Source organism: Gymnoscopelus microlampas (genome assembly GCF_963454915.1).
Source record: "Gymnoscopelus microlampas genome assembly, chromosome: 22".
Lineage (NCBI taxonomy): Eukaryota > Metazoa > Chordata > Actinopteri > Myctophiformes > Myctophidae > Gymnoscopelus > Gymnoscopelus microlampas.
The window spans coordinates 40836632-40859829 of NC_139959.1; the positions used below are offsets into that span (position 1 = coordinate 40836632).

The following is a 23198-nucleotide window of genomic DNA, read 5'->3' on the forward strand; positions in this document are numbered from 1 at the left end:
AACAACATGACTGTATCAATGAATACATGTGCAAATGGTAAAGATAACCTGAAATGCTTATTTGAGAGTAGTTTTTTCAATGTATGACATACTTCATTCTGAAAATAGCTGATCTACAATCTCACAACTTTTCATGGTTTGTGAGCTTGTAGATCGGCTACTTTCACTAGTTTTGGTTCTGAGGAGATGTACAATTTCTTCATTGGTAAATGGTTTGTGAACGAGTGATCTTAGTGTTAGTGAAACAGGGGCTTGGTTCATGAAAGAAGGCAAGAGTTTATGATCTTCAACAGACAATATCAGCCTGGACAAAGCTATAGCACTATAGGTAGTGTTGCAGCCTATTAGTCTGAAGGTTGAGAGTTCGAATCCAGTTAATGGCAATAGGTTGAGATGTCCAATCAAACCATTCTTTTTCCATATCTCTCTCTCATCAATCTATTGTTTCCATGTCACTCTCTCTCTCTACAATCTATTCCGTTTCCATCTCTCTCTCTCTCTCTCTCTCTCTCTCTCTCTCTCTCTCTCTCTCTCTCTCTCTCTCTCTCCATTCACTGGCCCTGTATTATCGCTGCTTGCAGCTATATTTTTTTGTTTTATTTGATTGGATCTTACTTTCTGGTCCTTTTCTATCTTATTTTATTTTACTTAGTTGGACCTTTTTGTTTGCCTGTACTGTTTTAGGCGGTTTGTGTACCAAAGAGAAAACATAATAAAGTCTACAAGTAAGAAAAACCAAAAATGTTTTTTTTTAATGTTTAACTTAAAATCATAAACTGGAATCAAGTGGGTTTTTTTTAAATTAAATCAGAGCAGGGTCCGGGTACTAACGTATAATTCGTTTTTCTCTTCAAATTAAAAGTGAGAAAAACAAGAGAACGACCAAATTTCCATGTTTTACTTTTGAACCTAAAAGGAACAAAGAGAAAACTGACGTGACCTTCAAAATAAGGGTCAAGTGTTTGAGGATTTTACTGTTGTGTTTTACTTCACTGGCTTCTGGAGTTTATAAATGACAATGGGTTTATATAAGGGGGCATGTCTTATAACATTTATATCAAATATCCAAATATTGAATCAAGCAACTTAAAAACTGTCAGGAATGCACATAAAATCCCGAGAAGACGTTAAAATGACCCAATAACAGTTTTGTAGTGTAAATAAACCAAGCTATCATTAACTGTGGCATCAATGACTTAATCTATATGGGGAGGGGGGGGGGTCATTTTATTGGTTGTCTGTTGTACAATGTTTTATATTTTGTTTGGGTTTGAGGATAGTTAGGTCAACGTGCTTAATATAAACATTTAAAGGGGATCAAAGGGCCTCCAGACACTGGATGCCACACAGGTTGAAGAGAACATCGTTGCATGATGCCTGGCTTACAACTAACAGTGGATGCCTTCCCACCATCTTAAGCTGGTGACTTGCCTTTCCTGGAAATTCTTTGCATTGATTATTTTGACTCAATGGAGGCTCTATGAGTCTCCTGACGGTCATCAAAGTATTGTCTCAGGTCTCACCCAGCGTATGAGGCCAATTCACCCCTTCTTCTGGGTTGGAAAATGTGATGGTCATGGCCTATTTGGGGCCACTGTGACACGTTTTGCGTCACCTCGGTGTGCAGCCCTCGTGCTCAAGCTTGTGAGTCGAGCCCATTGGTCGAAACGATTGGTTTTGGCTCGTTCATGTACAGTGGCCCCAGGCCGTTTTAAGCTGCAGTACCTATGAATGGCCAGCATGTCCAATGTGCCTCAATGCAAACACTGGGTTTTGGGGGCGTGGCTGTCCCACATCAACATAATGTGGACGTTCTGATGAAGGATGCATGAGCAGAAAGTTGTGGTGAGATAGACATGATGCATGGAGAACCAAGCAGTGGTGGAACAAGTACTCAAATGTTTTACTTAAGTAAAAGTAGCAATACCGCAATATGAAATAATACTCTGTTACAAGTAAAAGGCCTGAGTTCAAAATGTTACTTGGGTAAAAGTACAAAAGTATTGGCATCAAAATATACTTAGAGTACCAAAAGTAAAAGTACTAAAATGTTTGAAAATAGCAGATCTACAAGCTCACAACGCGTCGCGATGCGACGTGTTGTGAGCTTGTAGATCTGATATTTTCAAATAGCCTAAGTATAAAATAGGGCTGAAGTGGTTAATGTCTGTTTTATGATATAATAATGTAAATGCAAAATAACTAGTAACTATAACGTTTTCAAATCATTGCAGTGGAGTAAAAGTACACTATTTGCCTTTGAGATGTACTGGAGTAGAAGTAAACATATTGAATATTGGAAGAACTCCAGTAAAGTAAAAAATACCTCAAAATTGTACTTAAGTACAGTATTTGAGTAAATGTACTTAGTTACTTTACCCCACTGGAACCAAGATGACTGCAGGCTCCACTGGAGGTTTCATCTGAAGTCAACCTAATGAAATAGAATGATAAAGTAACCATACAGTATATATACTGATGGCTATTTATCTATTTTTGAAACATTTTAACACAAATCTTGTATGGGGGGACCCTGGCACAACATATGTGGGGGTCCGTGGCAGAATACATATTAATGTGAGGGTACTTGAAATGAAAATGTTCGAGAACCACTGTCTTGAAACTGTATGAAATGTATTGCTGCCCCTTTAAGAGAAGTGCATAAAAGGGGTGGCCAGGTCTGTGGCCCTCTGTTTGTCCAGAAGCCTGCATTTGGGTGTTTGGTGAAAGACTTGGAGGCTTGAGGGTATTCGGCCTAATACTTGGTAAGGAAACTTGTGAACCAATGTTAATGCTTTTCTGAGTCATTTTGGCCTTATAGAGGTAGAGACACAACGATGTACTGCAGCTGTCAATGCAATCCATATGAGAGGCATCGTAAAATTTAAACTACTGAGGCTGTAGTGATTCTTTTTGTGTTCTAATGAAGTGTCCCATTTGTTTGATTTGTCCTTTTTAATGTGGCATATCTGCCATCTCAATATACAACCCACAATATACTATAATATATGTGAGATACATGATTATATTATTTACTAAAACAGGCATAACCCTATATTATTTATTATTCCATTTGATACATTATTTTATTTCATTTCATTAGGATGTTGTTCACATTATGAACTGTGGTTGAAGCGTGGCACATAAAATACATTTACTAAAGCTGTGAAACACTTCATCATTCTGGGTATTGCATTTGGGACAGGCGATCTTTGGGCAGCTAAACAAAGGCACATGGTGGACAGCAGGGGTCGTGTTCAGAATAGGACCAGAGTTTGCAATGAGTGGAAGTGTTGCTGTAATGTGCCTTTAGTTTGTCTGTGTGTTTACAGGTGAGAAATTATGAGATAAAGTGTATAAAAGTGATCTTGAATGTGTTAAATGAAGGCATAAACGCCGGAGGAGAGTATCTGTGAAGCAAACGTGTGTGTGGAATACACATTAGATGTCATCAGAAATGCTTACATGTTATTATACTTACTGTGACAGTGAGTTAGGTTAAGAAGAAACATCTGTAGCCTGGAATGAATGAGATGTGAATGGTGTGTTGTGTAAAATGTTTTCATTATGGTTCTACTAACCAGAGTAATGTTACAGTATGCAGTTAATATATTTAGTTTGGAGGATAAACCCCTTGAGATGCTTCGTCTCGTCTTCCAGGGGGTCCTCAGGCACAACACACAAACAATGATAAAAAAACATCACATAACATTCAACAATAACAACAAAACAAACGCATGAGGCTCTCAGAATAGGACCAGAGTTTGCGACAAGTGGAAGTGCTCCTGTAACAGCAACGATAGCAGATCTACAAGCTCAAAACGCGTCGCGCTGCGACGCGTTTTGAGCTTGTAGATCGGCTGTTTTTGCAACTTTTGTGTGACATAGAATGTCGAAGTACGGCATTGATTCACGGAAAAAAGTTAAAATACAGAGATAAGAGGTGGCTGCCCTCTGACAGTATAATGCAATGTGTCCCTCTGGAGTGAGTGTGGAAATATAGTGGCCCTCTACATCATCAAAGTTGCATCACCCCTGGTGTAACATATACTCCATCAGTTGGTCAAAAGTTCTAGCATCTGAAATCTAAAGTTTAAGTGGTCACATGGTATATACGTCACAGATGCATCCCTTGAGGTTTGCAATACCCAGATACGTTTGTGTCTCTCATGTATCATTTTTAAAGGCGATTATTTTGGACAATTATCCAAACAGCATCTTGTGAGACTATTTGTATATTAATACTAACCTGGAGAATTCATTAAAGGGTAAGACCACTTTGGTAGAGGTTTGGGTTGTGTATTTACCTTGCCATGATGTAACTCCAAAGGTGGACAAGAAATTAAAAATAATTGCTCCATTGATTAGAAATTGATAATTCAAAATATGCTCCTCATTGACTTACATTGTACGGTAAAACAGATCTCAAAGTCACTCTTTTAGCATGTAAACAAACGCAAACAAAGTTGATTCAGACAATATAGAACCTCACCAAACCCAGTACTGTTTTTTTTTTTAAATAAAAATGTTAATTTCCTGTTGATTTTGCTATTTTATTAAGAAGAAAACCTGGACTGGATTTGCGGATCCGGATCTTCAAATAGTAAAATCAGCAGGAAGTTAATAATTTTATTAAAAAAACAAACAGTACTGGGTTTGGTGATGTTCTATATTGTCTGAATCAACTTTGTTCGTGTTCGTTTACGTGCTTAAAGAGCGACTTTGAGAGCTGTTTTACCGTACAATGTAAGTCAATGAGGAGCAAATTTTGAATTATCAATTTCTAATCAATGGAGCAATTATTTTTCATTTCTTGTCCACCTTTGGAGTTACATCATGGCAAGGTAAATACACAACCCAAACCTCTACCAAAGTGGTCTTACCCTTTAAGTTGTTGAAAATGTCTGGATATGTCACTCCTCCATTTAGTTGGGTTATTTCCCCAACTTACATACGTTGGAGCTCCGCGGTAGGGAGAACATTAATATAAGCCCAGATGTTCAGAATATAGACACGAACAAAGTCAGTCGGGATTGGGATGAGAATTCTTCTCTTTTAAGTTGGCGCTCATAAAGACAGTGATGTCACTGAAATGCGACTACTTGTCTGTCTGCCGTCTCCCCTCTGCTGTGTTAACATTATGGTTAAAACCCATTCAAATGGCAAATTAAATGTGAAACACATTAACTATTGAGAAAACAAGAAGATATGTCGATAAAGACACTATACATTTGGAAACATATTGTTGTTCAAATCTATATCGTCTCCAGTTCATGTAGGATCATTTTAAAAGTAGGCTAACTCTCATATCCTCTCATAGGGAATGCATTGACAGCTGCAGTACATCGTTCTCCCGGAGCTCGAGTGGCTGCGCTCTCTCAATAGTGGGAGTGAATTTGTAGTCCGCCGTGTGTCTCTATGGTGACATGTTTTAACCCATTAAGACCTGAAGCTGATTCTACAAAATGTCTTCTAATTTCCAACAGTATTATGAAAAACCTATGTTTCTATATCAGTGGTTGAACTTAGGTTCTCAATCTTTTTCATGTCAAGGACCCCCAAAATTATGTGTATTTGGCCGCCGACCCCCAACTCAATATGTTGTTAAAATTGTGTTGATTTTTCAAAAATAGCAGATCTACAAGTTTGTAGCGTGTAAAATACGTGTAAAATAACATGCTTTTTAGCTCAAATGGGGGGGGTGTCCAGATGACATTGAAGTGAAAATTTAAGGACTTTTAAGAAAAAAAAAGAAATAGACCATTACTGAATTAACTAACTATACTATAACAAGTAAGACGCGCGAACGCTGGAAGCGAACGCAGCTCGAAAATATTGTGTATTCACAGACTGATCTACAAGCTCACAATATTTATCTGTGGAACCGAGTCAAACTAAATGTAATGCCTCAACTCCTACAATTCTAAGTGCTTGTCAGGGTGGGGGGTTCCCCGGTTCAAATATGATTATGTTGGGGGTCCCCAGTTCAAATATGATTATTTTGGGGGGTCCCCAGTTCAAATAGGATTATTTTGGGGGTCCCCAGTTCAAATATGATTATTTTGGGGGGTCCCCAGTTTAAATATGATTATTGTGGGGGGTCCCCAGTTCAAATATGATTGTTTTGGGGGTCCACCGTTCAAATATGATTGTGTTGGGGGTCCACAGTTCAAATATGATTGTTTTGGGGGGTCCCCGGTTCAAATATGATTGTTTAGCCTGAAAAGGTTGAGGACCACTAAGCTAAGGGGTCCTTGGCCTGAAAAACGTTGAGGACCCCTCGACCAGAACACAGATAAATGCACAAGATGGGGATCAACAGATTAACAGAGCTACAAGACCTATAGACACTGGACAACACAGTGAAACACAGAGCTGTACATAAACTAACACAGGGTTAGTCTGGTAATCTGGTTAAAGCAGGAATAGAACAGAGCAAAGTTCTGGACATTAGTTGAGCAGCTAAAGACCATTTCGCAAGAATCGTTCACTTTGTGATACAAGTATCTTTAAACAAATGGTTGGCATCTTGGATTTGTGAGTGGCCAGTGCCTTTTTCCATAAGAGTGGCCCTTAGAGTATGTGTGCCAAATTTCATCTTTGTATCAGAACCTGAAAGATCATATCACTATCTGCTTCGCTAAGGTGGTGGCCATCATGAAAAAAATGGTCGCCATCTTGGATTTTTGAGTGGCCAGTGCCTTTTTCCATAAGAGTGGCCCTTACAGAGTATGTGTGTCAAATGTCATCCTTGTATCACGATCTGAAAGATTATATCACTATCTGCTCTGCTCTGCTAAGGTGGCGGCCATGTTGAAAAAATGGTCGCCATCTTGGATTTTTGAGTGGCCAGCGCCTTTTTCCATAAGAGTGGCCCTTAGAGGGTATGTGTGCCAAATGTCATGCTTGTATCAGAAAGTGAACGATTATATGCTTGTTTCTGCTCTACTACATCTGTTTGGGTCAAATTCATCTAACCATGTGTTTCGGCCAGTGATGGTAAAAAAGTACTAAATTATTTCTTAAGTAAAAGTATCAATACTGCAATGTAGAAACACTGTAGTAAAAGTCCGGAATTCTAAATTTACTTGAGTAAAAGTACAAAAGTATTTGTATCAAAATGTATTTAAAATGCCAAGTAGACAGTACTCATTATAAAGAAAGTCCCTTTTCACAAGTTATCATTATGTCTAAAATGTATACAAATATTTTGAAAATAGCAGATCTACAAGCACACAACACATCAACATCACAACATTGTAATTTGTATAGAGATGGCTAAAGTATATACTAAAGTAATAGAATCAAGTGTAAAGTGTGGATAAAACCTCATTCACTTGACACACACACACACACACACACACACACACACACACACACACACACACACACACACACACACACACACACTGTGTGCGTAATGTACATGCTGCCATATATTGTGCAACTTTTGGAAGAAACCATTACCACAGGGAAAGGGGTGTGTGTGACTTTTAGAGGAATGATCCACAACACAATAATAAGAATTATGTTTGACTCATAATGACATAAAATCATCATAACTACGTATTATATAAAACATAACAATAAGTAAAAGGTAGAGTAAATCCACGTATAAAAACTCTGTAACATAACTATCCACCCGCCCCCCTTCAGACTGAATGTGATGACATCACTGCTGTGCTATGTAGTAGGAAATACCCAGTGTTGCCATGTCTGCTTATTATAAGCAACTCTGGGCTTGTTTTTTCTGTAAATATTGGTGTTTGAGGTTTTAGTTGGGCTTGTTTCTAAAGTGTTATTATCTGGACTTCCTATTGTCGTTTAAACCAGTGGTTCTCAAACATTTTCATGTTCATTTTAATTTTCAAGGATAACCAAAATAATAGCCTATGTATTTGTCCATGGACCCCCATCTGAACATGTTTTTTTGCCAGGGACCCCCATGCAAGATTTAGTTTGTTAAAAAATGTTTCAAACATATTCCAAATATTTCACTTTCTTTTCTCAAGATGATTGAGACTGGTGTGCTACATTATTACATCATTTAGGTGTGTGTGTGTGTGTGTGTGTGTGTGTGTGTGTGTGTGTGTGTGTGTGTGTGTGTGTGTGTGTGTGTGTGTGTGTGTGTGTGTGTGTGTGTGTGTGTGTGTGTGTGTGTGTGAGACTTAGTCTTGTCTTTTGGGCTTGTTTTCATAGACCTGGCTGCTTGTTTCTGTCACACAATCTGGCAACACCAAACTGAACCCTGTCAGAAGTAGGAAGTAAACACAGTCCTCCACTAAGTTCATATAGGGTGAGAGATTTATGTTCTACAAGTTCATTTAATGTGTTTTATAACTTATTCTATGTTGTTAAAGTTAATGTTGTTTAAGTGTGTTATAACTTATACCAGAAACCTTCAGTATTGTTTATAAAAGTTTCTCTAAACTTAACAAACAATGGAGCAGTTTTTACTTTAACTTTCTACGTGCGTGCGTGCGTGCGTGCGTGCGTGCGTGCGTGCGTGCGTGCGTGTGTCTGTCTGTCTGTCTGTCTGTCTGTCTGTCTGTCTGTCTGTCTGTCTGTCTGTCTGTCTGTCTGTCTGTCTCCTCATTCTCTCTCTCTCTATCCGCGTGTGCGTGCATGCGTGTGTGTGTGTGTGTATTTTAGAAGTCAGAGCAGGACATTAAACCATTATAATTATAACTAGTTTGTAGCTTGTGTTGCAGATTAAACTTCTTCATAGATTTCATTGATAGTTTCATAGACTTGTTGACAGATCTATCATCAGTTTTGTGTCAAAAATGTGTCGTGTTTGTTTGTTTACACATTATATTTTCTATTAATTTGTTGGATTCATGTTCATGTGTTTTTCCAGACATTTAACCACTTAAACCCTCAATGCTGAGCAAACATGACCTTTTATTTGTCTTTGTCCTTGATCTGCTCTCCCCCCCTCCAAACTCCAAACCTCCAAACCTCTACAAGCTCTACAAGCTGCACGTTGTAGTGCGTTATTATGAGCTTATACTGTAGATCTGCTATTTCCCCAGAATGTCCCCCCCCCAGAGTAGGGATGCTGGGGTTCAAGTGCTTGATTTAAAAAACAAAAATGAATTAAAAAGTTGCTATCACACAAAGATTTGGCGCCCCCCCCCCCCCCCCCCCCCCCCCCTTGTAATAACTCTGAGGACCCCCTGAACCCATTGGAAAGCGGCTTTGTGTGACTTAGAATAGTTTAAACACTATTATTAAATGTTTGTAACTACATACCGATATAAAATACTGTAACAATAGTCTACTGTTTAAACAATAAAAATGATGTGTTTTTTACCAGCTTCAATGGGCATGATGCCACTCATATCTTGTGCACATGTATCCAGCATTTCCTGTTTTCTGATGTATTTCATTGACTGTGACGTTGACAGGTTTAATAAAGACCTAAAGATGGGTGCAAGTAAGTCTGTGGAGAGAGAGGAGGACGGATCTGACAGCTGGATGGCTATGAAGAGATACTGGTCTAAAGGAAAACCTCCTGAACCTGGACCTTCACACACACAGTATGTGAATCCTCCACAATATACATACTAACACTATACAATTTACACACTATAACACTATACAATATACACACTATACGATTTACAAAATATACACACTATACAATATACATACACCCATAACACTATACTATATACACACTATACAATATACACACTATACAATATACACACCACTATAACATGACAATGTCATCTCATTAGTGCAAATTATTCAAATGAAAACATTATTTAGCTATCGAGAAGTTATCATGGATGCAGGATGTGAATGAATGAACACAGATTTAATACACAACTAACTTGACTCTGGTTGTGTTTGTTTGTCAGGATGAAAAGACCAGCAAAACCAACCACTGATGATGAAGACTGGGAATGTAGAGGCTGTTACTACATGAACACTGCTGAGGATTTAACATGCAGAGCGAGAGGCTGCTACGTGACAAAGAGCTTATCCACAAGGTAACGTTGGCTTTCTTTCTTTCTTTCTTTCTTTCTTTCTTTCTTGGGGAACATTTCTCTGATTATCCAGCTGCATGTCTATGAACAGTGACAGTTCAAAGGATTGACCTTTGAACTTCAGTTGTGAACCTGGACCTGAAAACACAAAGTATCACTGATCTGTGTGAATCTCAACTGATAGACACACTGGCCCTCATTTATCAACGCGGTGCAGCCCAAATAATGGGCGTAAGGCGAGATCACCGCACCTTTCGGCATTTATCAATATATCCTGACGTGGGCTTCATCCTATACGTTGAAATCTCACGTCTGGTCGGGACCAGTTGTTGACTTTGGCTGCGCCTGTTTATTCCATTGTAGACCTGCGGATCAGCATTGTCTGACAGGCATCTGGACACATAATCCACTCATAAATGTATATCTACACTAATAAATAATCCCTGTGAAAATATAACATTTTGTAAGGTAATTTAAACAAACTGCTTTAACAGTCATTCAGATAAGATTTTATCTGGCTGCATTGAACAGCTTGTAGATCTGCTATTTTCAAAATATACGAGCGCTCGGGAGTTTAGACCGGACAAAGATTGTACCGCTATGGTACGGATTACATGAAAAACACAGCTGGGCGGGTGTGTGTGTGTGTGTGTGTGTGTGTGTGTGTGTGTGTGAGTGTGGTGTGTGTGTGTGTGTGTGTGAGTGTGTGTGAGAGAGAGAGAGAGAGAGAGAGAGAGAGAGAGAGAGAGAGAGAGAGAGAGAGAGAGAGAGAGAGAGAGAGAGAGAGAGAGAGAGAGAGAGAGAGAGAGAGAGAGAGAGAGAGAGAGAGAGAGAATATAATGTAAAAACAGCATTTAAAAGGATGACACCAAAAAAAGTCCTTTCGGTCTTGTTTCCAGTGGGGTCCTAGGTATTCAATTCATCAACATATAAAATAACACCAAACATTCAATATCATCACAAATATAAAACGCTATATGTACGGAGTAGAACATCTTTAAAATGTGGTTTGTTTTTATGTGTCAATATTTATGTTTACACAACAATTACTACTACTACTATTATTACCAGTAGTGGAAGAAGTACTCAGATTTGTTTGTTTTACTAGAGTAGCAATACCACAAGTATCTATTAAAAATGTTACTTGAGTAGAAGTTCAAAAGTATCGATATCAAAATATACTAGACATACTAGAATATAAGAGTACAATTGAAACTAATTATTAGTTGTAGATCTGCCATTTTCTACTTTTTAATCTTTTCCCCGAATATGGATAATGGGGTTTAAGTGGTTAATATATGTTTATACAGTACATTATATGTATGTGTATATATAAATATAATCATTATTATTTTTGTTTATTTTTATATTATTTTTTATAATTGTCTGTGGGAGGAGGGAGTGGGGGGGGGGGGGTCTAGAAGGGCTCCCGCATAAAAGAAACTGTCATGTTTCCACCTGTACAGTTACATATATATCATATATATTATGTCATGATATCATAATAATAATGTGTTCCTCATTGTTTCTCCCTCCTCTTTCTATGTCTCTGTGTCTTTTCTATCATTGTCTTTCTCTCAGCTGGGACTCCATCACAGCCCTCCCTCACTCTGCAGCAGACATGAGGAAGCATTGGCATAAAGACTTCCCACATCAGTACCGCCGTGACAATGTCCGCAATCTGTGAGTGTCATCACACAGAAAGCAGAACCAATACAATGTGTTCTCACCATCTTCTAGACCCCAGACCAGCTGAACTATTATCACTTATTGAATGATGAGTTGAGTCTGATGTCTGACTTTCATTCTCTGTATGTTGGCGAGCAGTGTAAGGTACATGTCAACAGGAGACCCAGCTGAGGACAGTGACCTGGTGACTGATGCTCAGAACATAGAGAAGAACATATATGAGTCAGCTAACAGCATGGTAAGAACCTAATATTCTCTCCATGACATTTATTTACATGTTCTAATGAATACATGAACTACATGTAGCAGTTCCAAATGCATGTCTAACATCTGTTCCTCATTCAGTGACATAAAAAATAAATAATATAATACATGTTTTTAAATGTGTCTAAAATAGGGATGCCAGGTAACCACATGAACCCTAGCGTCCTTTTTCTGAGGTGAACATTCGACGAAAATAGCCGATCTACAAGCTTACAAAGCATCACAATGCAACCCGCTGAGAGCTTTTAGATCGACTATTTTAGGCAAACAGATTTGGTGTTGAGAGAATAAAGCATCAGACCTAGTTCAGAGCCCTGGGGGACCCCGTTCAACTATGTATAAAGGGTTAATGTGGTTATCATTGCTGTCGGGCAGAAACCTTGTATCTCCACGTTTCAATTCCCCCCTCATAACTTAATGCCCCATTTCATCATACAAGAGTGTCACTGAAAAGTAGTGAAAATAGCAGATCTGCAAGCTCACGATGCGACACTGTTATGCCCCAGTCTAGGGGTACCTGAGACACAACATGCATATGTTCCCGCCTTCCCCAACTCCCAAGTAGCCACACAAACAAAAGGGTTTAACGTGCAAAATGTAGTAATAACAAAGTGGTCAACATAAGTTTGGGTCATGCATAAGGGTTTAGAAATAACAAAAATGAATAATGAAGTCAAAAGAACTAATTGTAAATGAATATCTCTGACCTACCAAAATAACCTAGAATACAATATCTCTTACCTTCCTAACATAAACAATAAGCAAAAGGATCAACCAGCTAAAAAGCAACCTATACCAACTCAAAGTAACTATATCAAAGCAAAGAACTCATAAGTAACTGAACAAACAGAAGTTATGGTGGCCAGTTGGAAGAGGAGGAAGACTCTGAGGACTGCGTTTCTCTTATATAGGGAACCTCCATCCTATTAGCCACTCGAAAAGTCCTGGAAGCTCCCCACCATTAATTGGCCGGCCTGGAAGTGTTCCCCACCAATCACATTCCGGGCGTGGCACACCTGAATTTGCATACATTCACCCACACAGTCTCACCTCTACCTGGCACACACACATCATTCCACACTAGAACCAAATCATAACTAAATATAACCACAAATACGACCACAGTCATAGCAGACATGTTGTGAACTTGTAGTTCAGCTTTATTAACAATATAAACCCTGTATACTTAAATTGAACAGGGTTCCTCAGGGGTCTATTCTTGGCCCTCTACAGATCTACACACTATTGTGAGCTTGTAGATCTGCTATTTCCACGGAATGTTTTCCCCAGAATAGGGAAGCTAGGGTTCATGAGGTTAATAGTGTTCAACTTACATGGGGTTAAATGTATCAATACTGCAATATAGAAATACTCTGTTACAAGTAAAAGACCGGAATTCAAAATGTACTTGAGTAAAAGTCAACATGTACCAAAAGTACTCATTATACAGAATATCCCATTTCAAGTTTTCAAATGTGTGAGATGGTGACTCTCACTCTCCTATTGGTCAGATGGTGCACCTTGACTCATGCGTGCACCATATGTTTCCTATTCAATATTCACATTGATTTCCATTAAAGTCTGATAGTCAAGACAGACTGCACAAATTATTCTAAATTGTCAAATCCATTTAATCACTCACCTCAGCAATAGAACACACACTCTCTCTCTCTCTCTCTCTCTCTCTCTCTCTCTCTCTCTCTCTCTCTCTCTCTCTCTCTCTCTCTCTCTCTCTCTCTCTCTCTCGTCACGTTTCCATCCAAAGGTCCCTCCCCCTTTTAACTGCCTGCTCTTGGCAGGGCAGCATCACACGCAGAGGAGTTCTAAATAATTGGACATCTGTGAAATATTAACAAAAACTAAGGTTATAAACTTGACCGGACAGAGAAAATTGCAGGGTACACCCGGCAGCTAACATTCTGGATGTGTAGAGCATAGAACATTAGTTAATCTTAAGGTCTATGTTGTTGATCCTCCGGCAACATCTGGGAACATCTGGGAATATCACTGTAATGATCAATGGAATGACATGAGCGTAAATGTGTGCAGCGTCCTTCATACACGAGACGCACACACACACACACACACACACACACACACACACACACACACACACACACACACACACACACACACACACACACACACACACACACCTAACATTTCTGCTTTTCCCTACAGTTAATGGGTGGGGATACTTCAGATATAATCATTATTTCACTTTATGGCCCAAATCCCGGCAGAAGTGGATGTCTCAGTGGTGCATGAGTTAACACAGTTTTACACTAGGGGTGATTTGACAGTGTGAGAAATATGATGTATGGTGTGAGTGTGTGTGAAGAGGGTCATTTATGTGTGTCTCACGCTCATTGTGTGAGAGTTGTCAGCTCTGGTTAAGGAACAGTGTGTTAACACTTGATGTAGCCTCACTCTGTCATTGTCTGTTGATGTGTGAAATACAGGGTGAATACCATGAAGTGATTAATGAGAAGAGGCCTGAGCTGAGGAAGAAGATGCAGATGGGTAAGGTTCTAGCCGCACGCACGCACGCACGCACGCACGCAAGCGCTCTCTCTCTCTCTCTCTCTCTCTCTCTCTCTCTCTCTCTCTCTCTCTCTCTCTCTCTCTCTCTCTCTCTCTCTACCACTTAAACCCTATATACTTCATTGACTGGGGTCCCCCAGGGGTCTGTACTTGGTCCCCTCCTTTTCCCCCTCTACACCAAATCTCTTTGTCAAAAATTGCAGATCCATTTAACTCTTACTTCATACTGGAGGGGGAGGGGCCACCTCCAAGTATGATATAAGAACAAAATGGCCGCTGTGTGAATATGGTTACTTGAATTTGCAGTGATATTATATACAGTCATAAAACAATGTATCAGACCTCATGTCTGCTATACTCATCAGGTGTAATGAATGTTTGTTTGTTTGTTGTTCTTCTGTAGAGAAGAAGATGAAGTCCATGGATCAGACATCAACACCTCCCCTTCCTCCTGAAAACAAGGTTATTTTTGCTATTGTTTTGACTTTATTTGTTAATTTCAGTTTAGTTTTAATTCATTTTAAAACAGACTTACTAGTTTATTATATTTCATATGTTATTATATTTTGTGTGTTATTGTGTGCTTTTTTAAAACAAATTATAACTATATAATAAACTTGGTTAGTTTTACTACAATTAGAAATTGAAGGTACATATATGTTGTATTAAAAGTTTTTATGAAAGAATATTGACTATGTTGATAAAACATTTATGCATTAAAATGCCATAGATATATTGGGTATTGTAGGAAAGCCCTCGTTGACACAGCAGTCCTCGTTGACATAGATGTCATGTTGACCCATCAATGCTTTGTGCATCTAATTAGCGACTAGTTTCAGAAGTCATGTTGACCCAGCAGTGCTTTTGATGCACCTAATTAACGAGTAGTTTCAGCTGGTGTTCCTTTCCCAGTCAGTTGATGCTCACCTAATGAGCGATTATGTTCAGCTTGTGTGCTCTCACTCAGCCAGTTTGACTTTGTTTGACATGAGGAGCAGTGCTATTTCTCTGACTGTGTGTGTGTGTTCATGACAGTAAAAGTAAGTGTCTTATTGTTTGTTTAGAATATGATGCGATACTTTATGTTATTGTCATGTGCTGTTTTATATTATGTATGTTTGAATATATTACAGTGACTGTACTTTCTGTGAATTGTTTGTTGATAGCTGCTAGCAGTGCAGTACCTACTGTTTATTTGAACCGTGATGTTTCATGTAACAATAATTTGATTGTTGATTTATGTTATATTATATGCTAAAAGCGATTTGTATTTTGTGTGTTGTAGACCGCACGTATCAGAAGTAAAGCAACTGAACCAAGCTCCTCTCCTGTGACTCTTTTACCGGAATCACGGTCTATAGTGTACCAGCTCTATTCTAGCAACTGTAGAGGTCCTAGTCCTCTGTTACATGGTCCCTCGAGCCGGATCGAGCTCCAACAAACACTATGGATCCTACAAAGCAAGACCTCACCGAGGCAGCAGCTCGTCCCCACAGACAGCAAAGCCTTCCTCAACACCTGAGTGACTACGAAGTGGGCTACAAACCGCAGACACGAGATGAACCTCCAAAGGCTCTACCCGACGAGACGAGGTCCACATCTCGGGTCAGTGAGACACACCACTCTAAGGCCAAGTCGGCCTCTGTGCCCAGTGTGTCCAGCGCAAGCTCCCATAGTGAGTCCTCACATCACTCAAAGGCCAAGTCCGCCTCTGGTGCGGGTTCGCATCGTGAGTCCTCACATCACTCGAAGGCCAAGTCCGCCTCTGGTTCGGGTTCGCATCGTGAGTCCTCACATCACTCCAAGGCCAAGTCCGCCACTAGCTCACGCTCTCATCGATCCACTGCTAGTGCAGACCCTCGACGTGCTCTGACACCAGTCCAGGAAGCATTTCTCCAAGAGAATATCCAGCGCCTGGAGCTTGAGCAACTACAGCAACAGGTCTTCGAAGACAACAGAGCTGATCAGGAGTGTCAGCGCCTTCAACGCCTGCAGCAGGAAGCTCAAGACGCACGAGAGGCTATATCTAAACGCCTTGACAGACAAAGGCGACTGAAGAAGAAGGAGAACGAACTCCAGGTGGCTCAGCTAGTTACCTCACTCCTTCAGGAGCCGGTGAGGGAGGAACCAGGTAGCTGTGAACCATCCACAAGTAGCTTCAAGCCTCTACCGATGACGAGTGCCTTACCTACAGGCTCGACACCATTGCAGCGTCCAGTCGCACTGCAGGGCAGCCAGCCCATACAGGTTCACTCCACCACAGCACTACCCGCTTCGACTGCATCGATCGTGCCTGCTTTCACCCAGCAGCTGCCTCCTCAAAATACTATAGGAACTGCAGTGATGCATCCCCTAGCACAGCCGATACCTCTCTCCCGTTCACCACCTGTATCAGCGTTCCATGCTCCGGTTGCCCCTTCCCACGCTCAGCTGCCACCTGCTCAATCCACTGTGGGCCTTACAGCAATGCATCTGACATCACAGCCGATGTCTTTCTCTGCAGCACCCCCTGTAACAACATATTCAAACATGTCAGCTCACAGTCGGCTTCCCCCGAAGCCACACCAGGCCACGGCGCTAGCGCACAGCGCCTATACCCAGCAGTATCACACCACCGTACCATCAGTGCAGATTCCTGCCCATGGCGTGGCCACCTCTACTGCAGCTCAATGTCATAACCCTATGGGTTCCGCTGCACATTACATGGCTCCTAACCAGCCGAAGGTTGATCCAGGGCAATATCAGTATCCAGGTTCGATGATGTCATTCATTCCGCCTTATGGCATTCCCCAATCAATACTGCCAGTCTTCGAGCGTGACCGTGAAAGCGACTTTGCTCTCCTCAAGATGGCCTTGGATAACCTGACGAGCGGTCACGAGCACATGAGCGAACAGTATAAGTATCAACTGCTCCTGGGTCACTTGAAGCTTCCCAATGCTCTACACCTGGCCAAAGCTTACATGTACGACCTTCAACCGTACACTGCTGCATTGCAAGCCCTGCAAGACAAATATGGTCAACCCCGGCAGCTCGTCCAATCAGAGCTAGGTGCTATCCTCAATACACCTGCCATCAAATTCGGCGACTTTGAAGCCTTCGACTCCTTCGCACTGTCCATCCAGTCACTGGTGGGCATGCTCGGGACTCTGGAAGGACCAAATGGGTATGAGTTGAGGTGTGGATCACACGTCGACCGTCTCCTGACCAAGATGCCCCCATCTTACAGAGATGGATTCATTGAATACTGCCTGAGTCGGGGTATCCTAAGGACAGGGTATGACCAGACCTACACTCTGTCCGACCTGGCAACCTGGCTTCAGATGAAGTCGCAAGCCAAGCGTCTATCAAGCCGAGCTGCAGCTCTCTATCAATGTGATGCCCCCCATCCCGCCAAGAAGGAGCAACGTGTCACTCCTAAGGAAAAGACCACGGCAATACTTCTTAACAAAGGAGATGTTGCCAGCCCTTCAGAGTCTGCTCGTTCTAGTACTTCAGAGTCCGCTCACTCTAAGTCCACCTTCAAGTCCAAACCGTATTGTCCTTATTGTGACAATAAAGAGCACTTTTTGAACAGTTGTGATGACTTCAAGAAGTTGTCCACTCACCAGGTTGTGAAATGGATCCAAGATGGGAAAAGGTGCTGGAAGTGTGGCCGCAACCACGCGGCTGAAGCATGTACCCAGAAGCGTCCCTGCAAAACATGTAAGGAGCAGCACCTCACCATCTTGCACGACTACGTCCAGAAAGCCCAAACTAACATCCACATGGTGACTACACCACCTGTCAGAATCTACCTTGACCGGCCCAACCGCCCACAACAGGTGATGCTGAAGGTCGTCAAGGTAATCCTGAGGAATGGGGACCAAAGCCTCGAGACGTATGCCGTGCTGGATGACGGCTCTGAACGGAGTGTCATCCTCCCTCAAGCTGTGCAGATCCTGAACCTTGCCAGAGAGCCAGAGACTATCAATCTACAAACAGTCCAGCAGACCGTCGATCATCTCCAGGGCAGCTCCGTCTCCTTCGACATTTCTCCATTGTGTACGCCTTCCGAGAGGTACCGGATCCACCAGGCCTTCTCTGCCAACAGTCTGAGTCTGGCACAACACTCCTACCCCATAGCTGCACTACAGAAACGTTACAAGCACCTCCGCGGCCTGCCCTTACCGCCGATTGACCATGCTAAGCCCCTGCTTCTGATAGGTTCAGATATGCCACATCTCCTGATCCCTGTACAGCCAGTACGTGCAGGCCCACTGGGAGGCCCCATCGCCGTTTGCACCCGACTGGGTTGGTCACTCCAGGGTCCTACCAGTCTTGTCCAGAACACGACATCTGCACAGTGCCTCCACATCTCCACTGTATCCCCGGCCGCCGAGCTCTTCAGTAATGTGGAACGCCTTTGGCAAGTAGACACTCTCCCTTATGCGAACCAGAAGGCAGCCACCCGCTCGAAGCAGGACCAGCAAGCCATCGCCCTGCTGCAAGCATCCACCATTAGACTTGAAGTCGATGGAATCCAGCGCTACGCTACCCCCCTGCTTCGGCGAGCAAACGCTACCCAACTTCATGCTCCAAAGGAAGCTGTACTGCCGTGCCTCCGCAGCACTGAGAGACGACTTGCCAAGGACCCTAAGCGAGCAGAGGTCTACTGTAATGAAATATGTAACCTGCCCGCAAATCACCTCCTGCTCCCCGGACCGGCACTTGGGTCTAGCCTGCTCGGTGTCCTCATCCGATTCCTGTGGAAGGAGGAGGTTGGCTGGGACGAGGTGATCCGACATCGAAGTCTGCCGGACCAATGGCGTTCCTGGAAACAAGATATTCCTCACCTTATACGCCTGGAGTTCCCCCGAGCCTGTGCTCCGCCACAGGCCGACACCGCTACAGTCACCAGGGTCCACATTTCCTTTGTGCACGCTAGGTCTCGGGTGACCCCCCGCAAACAGCTGTCGATACCACGCCTGGAGTTGAGTGCCGCCGTTACAGGTGCTCAGCTTGGCGGCGTACTCCAAACTGAACTCACCGTGCCCATCAAGCGAGTTACCATGTGGTCCGACTCCACTACTGTTCTACATTGGATTAAGTCAGAGTCCTGTAGATACTCCACCACCATCTCTCCAGCTTCTCAGTTACCTGCCGTCAAAGACTTCTCTTCATGGAAAGAGCCCATTCAAGCAACAGCCAGGTCCCTTCACGGGGCGGCTGACTCTCACACCAAAGAGCTCATCCAAGCAACAGCCAGGTCCCTTCACGGGGCGGCTGATTCGCACACCACAGAACAGCTCGAGGCAGCGGGCTACCTCTCCTCGGATGTTGCGGAGCCAGATCCCATCACTCCGAACATTCTCATCATGAGACGCCGGGATTCATCCCTGCCACAAGCCATCTACGACTCCAGTGACCTCTTTGGGAAGCGTCGCTGGAGACACAGTCAAGTGTTGGCTGACCATTTCTGGACCCCTGAAAGACTTTCCTGTTTATGTTCAAATGTTTAAGTAGACATTTGGGGGCGGCTGTGTAGGAAAGCCCTCGTTGACACAGCAGTCCTCGTTGACATAGATGTCATGTTGACCCATCAATGCTTTGTGCATCTAATTAACGACTAGTTTCAGAAGTCATGTTGACCCAGCAGTGCTTTTGATGCACCTAATTAACGAGTAGTTTCAGCTGGTGTTCCTTTCCCAGTCAGTTGATGCTCACCTAATGAGCGATTATGTTCAGCTTGTGTGCTCTCACTCAGCCAGTTTGACTTTGTTTGACATGAGGAGCAGTGCTATTTCTCTGACTGTGTGTGTGTGTGTTCATGACAGTAAAAGTAAGTGTCTTATTGTTTGTTTAGAATATGATGCGATACTTTATGTTATTGTCATGTGCTGTTTTATATTATGTATGTTTGAATATATTACAGTGACTGTACTTTCTGTGAATTGTTTGTTGATAGCTGCTAGCAGTGCAGTACCTACTGTTTATTTGAACCGTGATGTTTCATGTAACAATAATTTGATTGTTGATTTATGTTATATTATATGCTAAAAGCGATTTGTATTTTGTGTGTTGTAGACCGCACGTATCAGAAGTAAAGCAACTGAACCAAGCTCCTCTCCTGTGACTCTTTTACCGGAATCATGGTCTATAGTGTACCAGCTCTATTCTAGCAACTGTAGAGGTCCTAGTCCTCTGTTTCAGGTATGTACGTTGAGGGTTATCAGCTGGAATTAAATTAACCTTTAAAACATATTATTACACGGCTTGGTTGAATACTTGATTTTGATTGTTATTTTTGAATAATGACCGTTGAACTCAATTAAAGAGCATCTAATTAAAGACTTAGAGAACATGCTCACTTCAATCTACATTGCTTGATTTTTGCCGTAAACAAACACACAATGTAATTTACAGCGAAACAGTACACTCAAGAATGTTTCTGAAAACATTTGAAGGAAGAAATAGACAATGCAGTAACAGAATATTGATTTTATTTGATCAACACTTGTTCAATCCGTTGTTTTCCGAGCCGACCGCGTTGCAATGGACGCACCTTTCATTACCGTAAACAATGAAATCCGTTTGTTGTTACTTTTGGGTCAATGTATATATTTCTTTATTAAGTAGCCGTATAATAAGTGGGATCATCAATGCAGAGCAGATCATTTTCTGAGAAATAAACCCAGACATGGTGATTAGACGCTGACGCAAAGCAGATCCAGCATTTATAAACACGAACAGATGTTTTCACTTCTTTTAATATCATGCCAGATGTTCAGCTTCTATATGATCTAGGAGTCATTCAAGGCCTACTTATATTTATTGTTCTCTCTAGCTTCATCAAGCGTCCTCATCTACAAGAGAACCTCCTGACCTCCCTTATGAACTTCGACCTCCACGCACAAAGTATGTGAATCCTCCTAAACAATATAAACACTATAACACTATACACAACACTATAACACTGACCGATATACACAACACTATATCACAACCATTTGAGCCCATGAGTTCAATGCGCACAAAAAGCACAGAGGTACAGTTTTATACAAGGGCTGCTAAAAGGATAAACCCAAGAAAGCACTATGGCTTGTTTCCATTCGGGCACTGTGTATTCAATATGATTTATTTGTGACCCGCCCTATTTGACGGACAGTCAATACTTCTCAGGCGGTCAAATTGTCCACCTGAGCAGAAAAGAGTAGGGGAAAAGTTTTTATTTTTTTTCCGTGTTAAAGCAAGTAGTAATCTGGTAATATCAGGCTACATTTCACTTAAATATCAGAGCTTAACTCGGCATGTAAATATGACATAAATGCATTAATTGCGAACGCGGAAGGAGGCGCGCCGAAGGCGCGACTCCGCCCAAGTGGAGCTTACTATGAAAGTCTGCTCGGCTTGTGTGTGTGTGTGTGTGTGTCTGTGTGCAGTGCACTGCCTGGGTGCGGCCGACAGAGTGCGCCAGAGTGCAGCTACAGTCAAAACACACACACACACACACACACACACACACACACACACACACACACACACACACACACACACACACACACAGACACAGACACAAAGGGCTGCCAGGACTTTGCCTGGAGGTAGTCAAATATGGCTAATTGTTAATTTAATTTCATTACTTACCCACTTTTTGCAACCAAACGCGGAAATGTCCGTGCTCCATAAGTTATGGACTCGAGTCACGTTATTATTCCCTTTTCGTGTATTGTACATCCCAAAGAAACAATTATTAACCACATTATGGTGTTATAATGACTTAATTTTATAACAACATAATATAACGTCTTCTTCGCTGGTTTTGGAGAAGGGGACAGTTTCCGCATATGTCTTCTTTGTGGTGTGAAAGTTGAGTATGTTGCTCAGCACGGCTCGCTTTGGAGCGCGGCTTGCTTTGGAGCGTGACCAAATCTTGACCAAATCTTCCTAATTTTTGTCCTAGTAGGCCGAAATGTTGCTCAAGTATGTGAGTATGAAGGTGTGTGGGTGTGTTCATGCTAATTGCCTAAAAGGGGGCGTTGCAATGGGAGTGGCCTAGATAACAGCAATATTATGGGAGAATTGTTCAAATGGTGATACAAGCGGGAAATTTGGTACAAATCATCTTTGGAGATCATGCTTCGATTTAAGAAACCAGGCCACTCTTAACTCACTGAGTGCCATTAACGTGTTTCACGTGTTTTTACCGCTATGGCGCTGGGTGCCATTAACGTGTTTCACATGTTTTTAAAAAATTAGCATAAATAAACAAAAACATTTTTTTTTTTTGAAAAACATGTTCAGAACCCAAGATATCATCATCTGAAGATGTGCAGCTCCATACACTCCTTGTTTAACTTAGAACTGAAAAAGGCTGTATCTCGCTTCCTAAGCACTTTTTGTTTTCTGTGAAAAAAACTCTGGCACTGGGACAAAATAATATTTTAAAAATCTGGCAATTATGGCACTCAATTGTACTACCTAGGAGTATGTAAAAGAACAAAAACAAATAAACAAAACGTTAAAAAAAATAAAAAAGTTCTGGCACTCAATGAGTTAAATCAAAGATGGCAGCCTTTTTTCAAGATGGCCGCCAAAATTTGTTTTTGCATTTTTGCATATCTTTGCCTATAATCATTTGAGATCAATCACCAGATCACCAAATAGCACTCCCATAGTATGTTTTTGAACATTTTCAAACAGGAGTTACCATTTATAACCATCTA

At 41.6% G+C, this 23198-nt stretch overlaps 1 protein-coding gene across 1 annotated transcript in view; it reads left to right on the forward strand.

Annotated features, from left to right (window-relative positions):
• The window catches only part of LOC311038641 (uncharacterized protein), a gene marked incomplete at both ends in the record, with an annotated part of 134402 nt that overhangs the window by 82403 nt on the left and 28801 nt on the right, over positions 1–23198 (forward strand). Inside the window, 3 exons of the mRNA XM_084048212.1 lie at positions 14899–14957; positions 20560–20685; positions 21320–21390. Coding sequence (XP_083904338.1) covers positions 14899–14957; positions 20560–20685; positions 21320–21390 — 256 coding nt within the window. The remainder of the gene's footprint in view (positions 1–14898; positions 14958–20559; positions 20686–21319; positions 21391–23198) is intronic.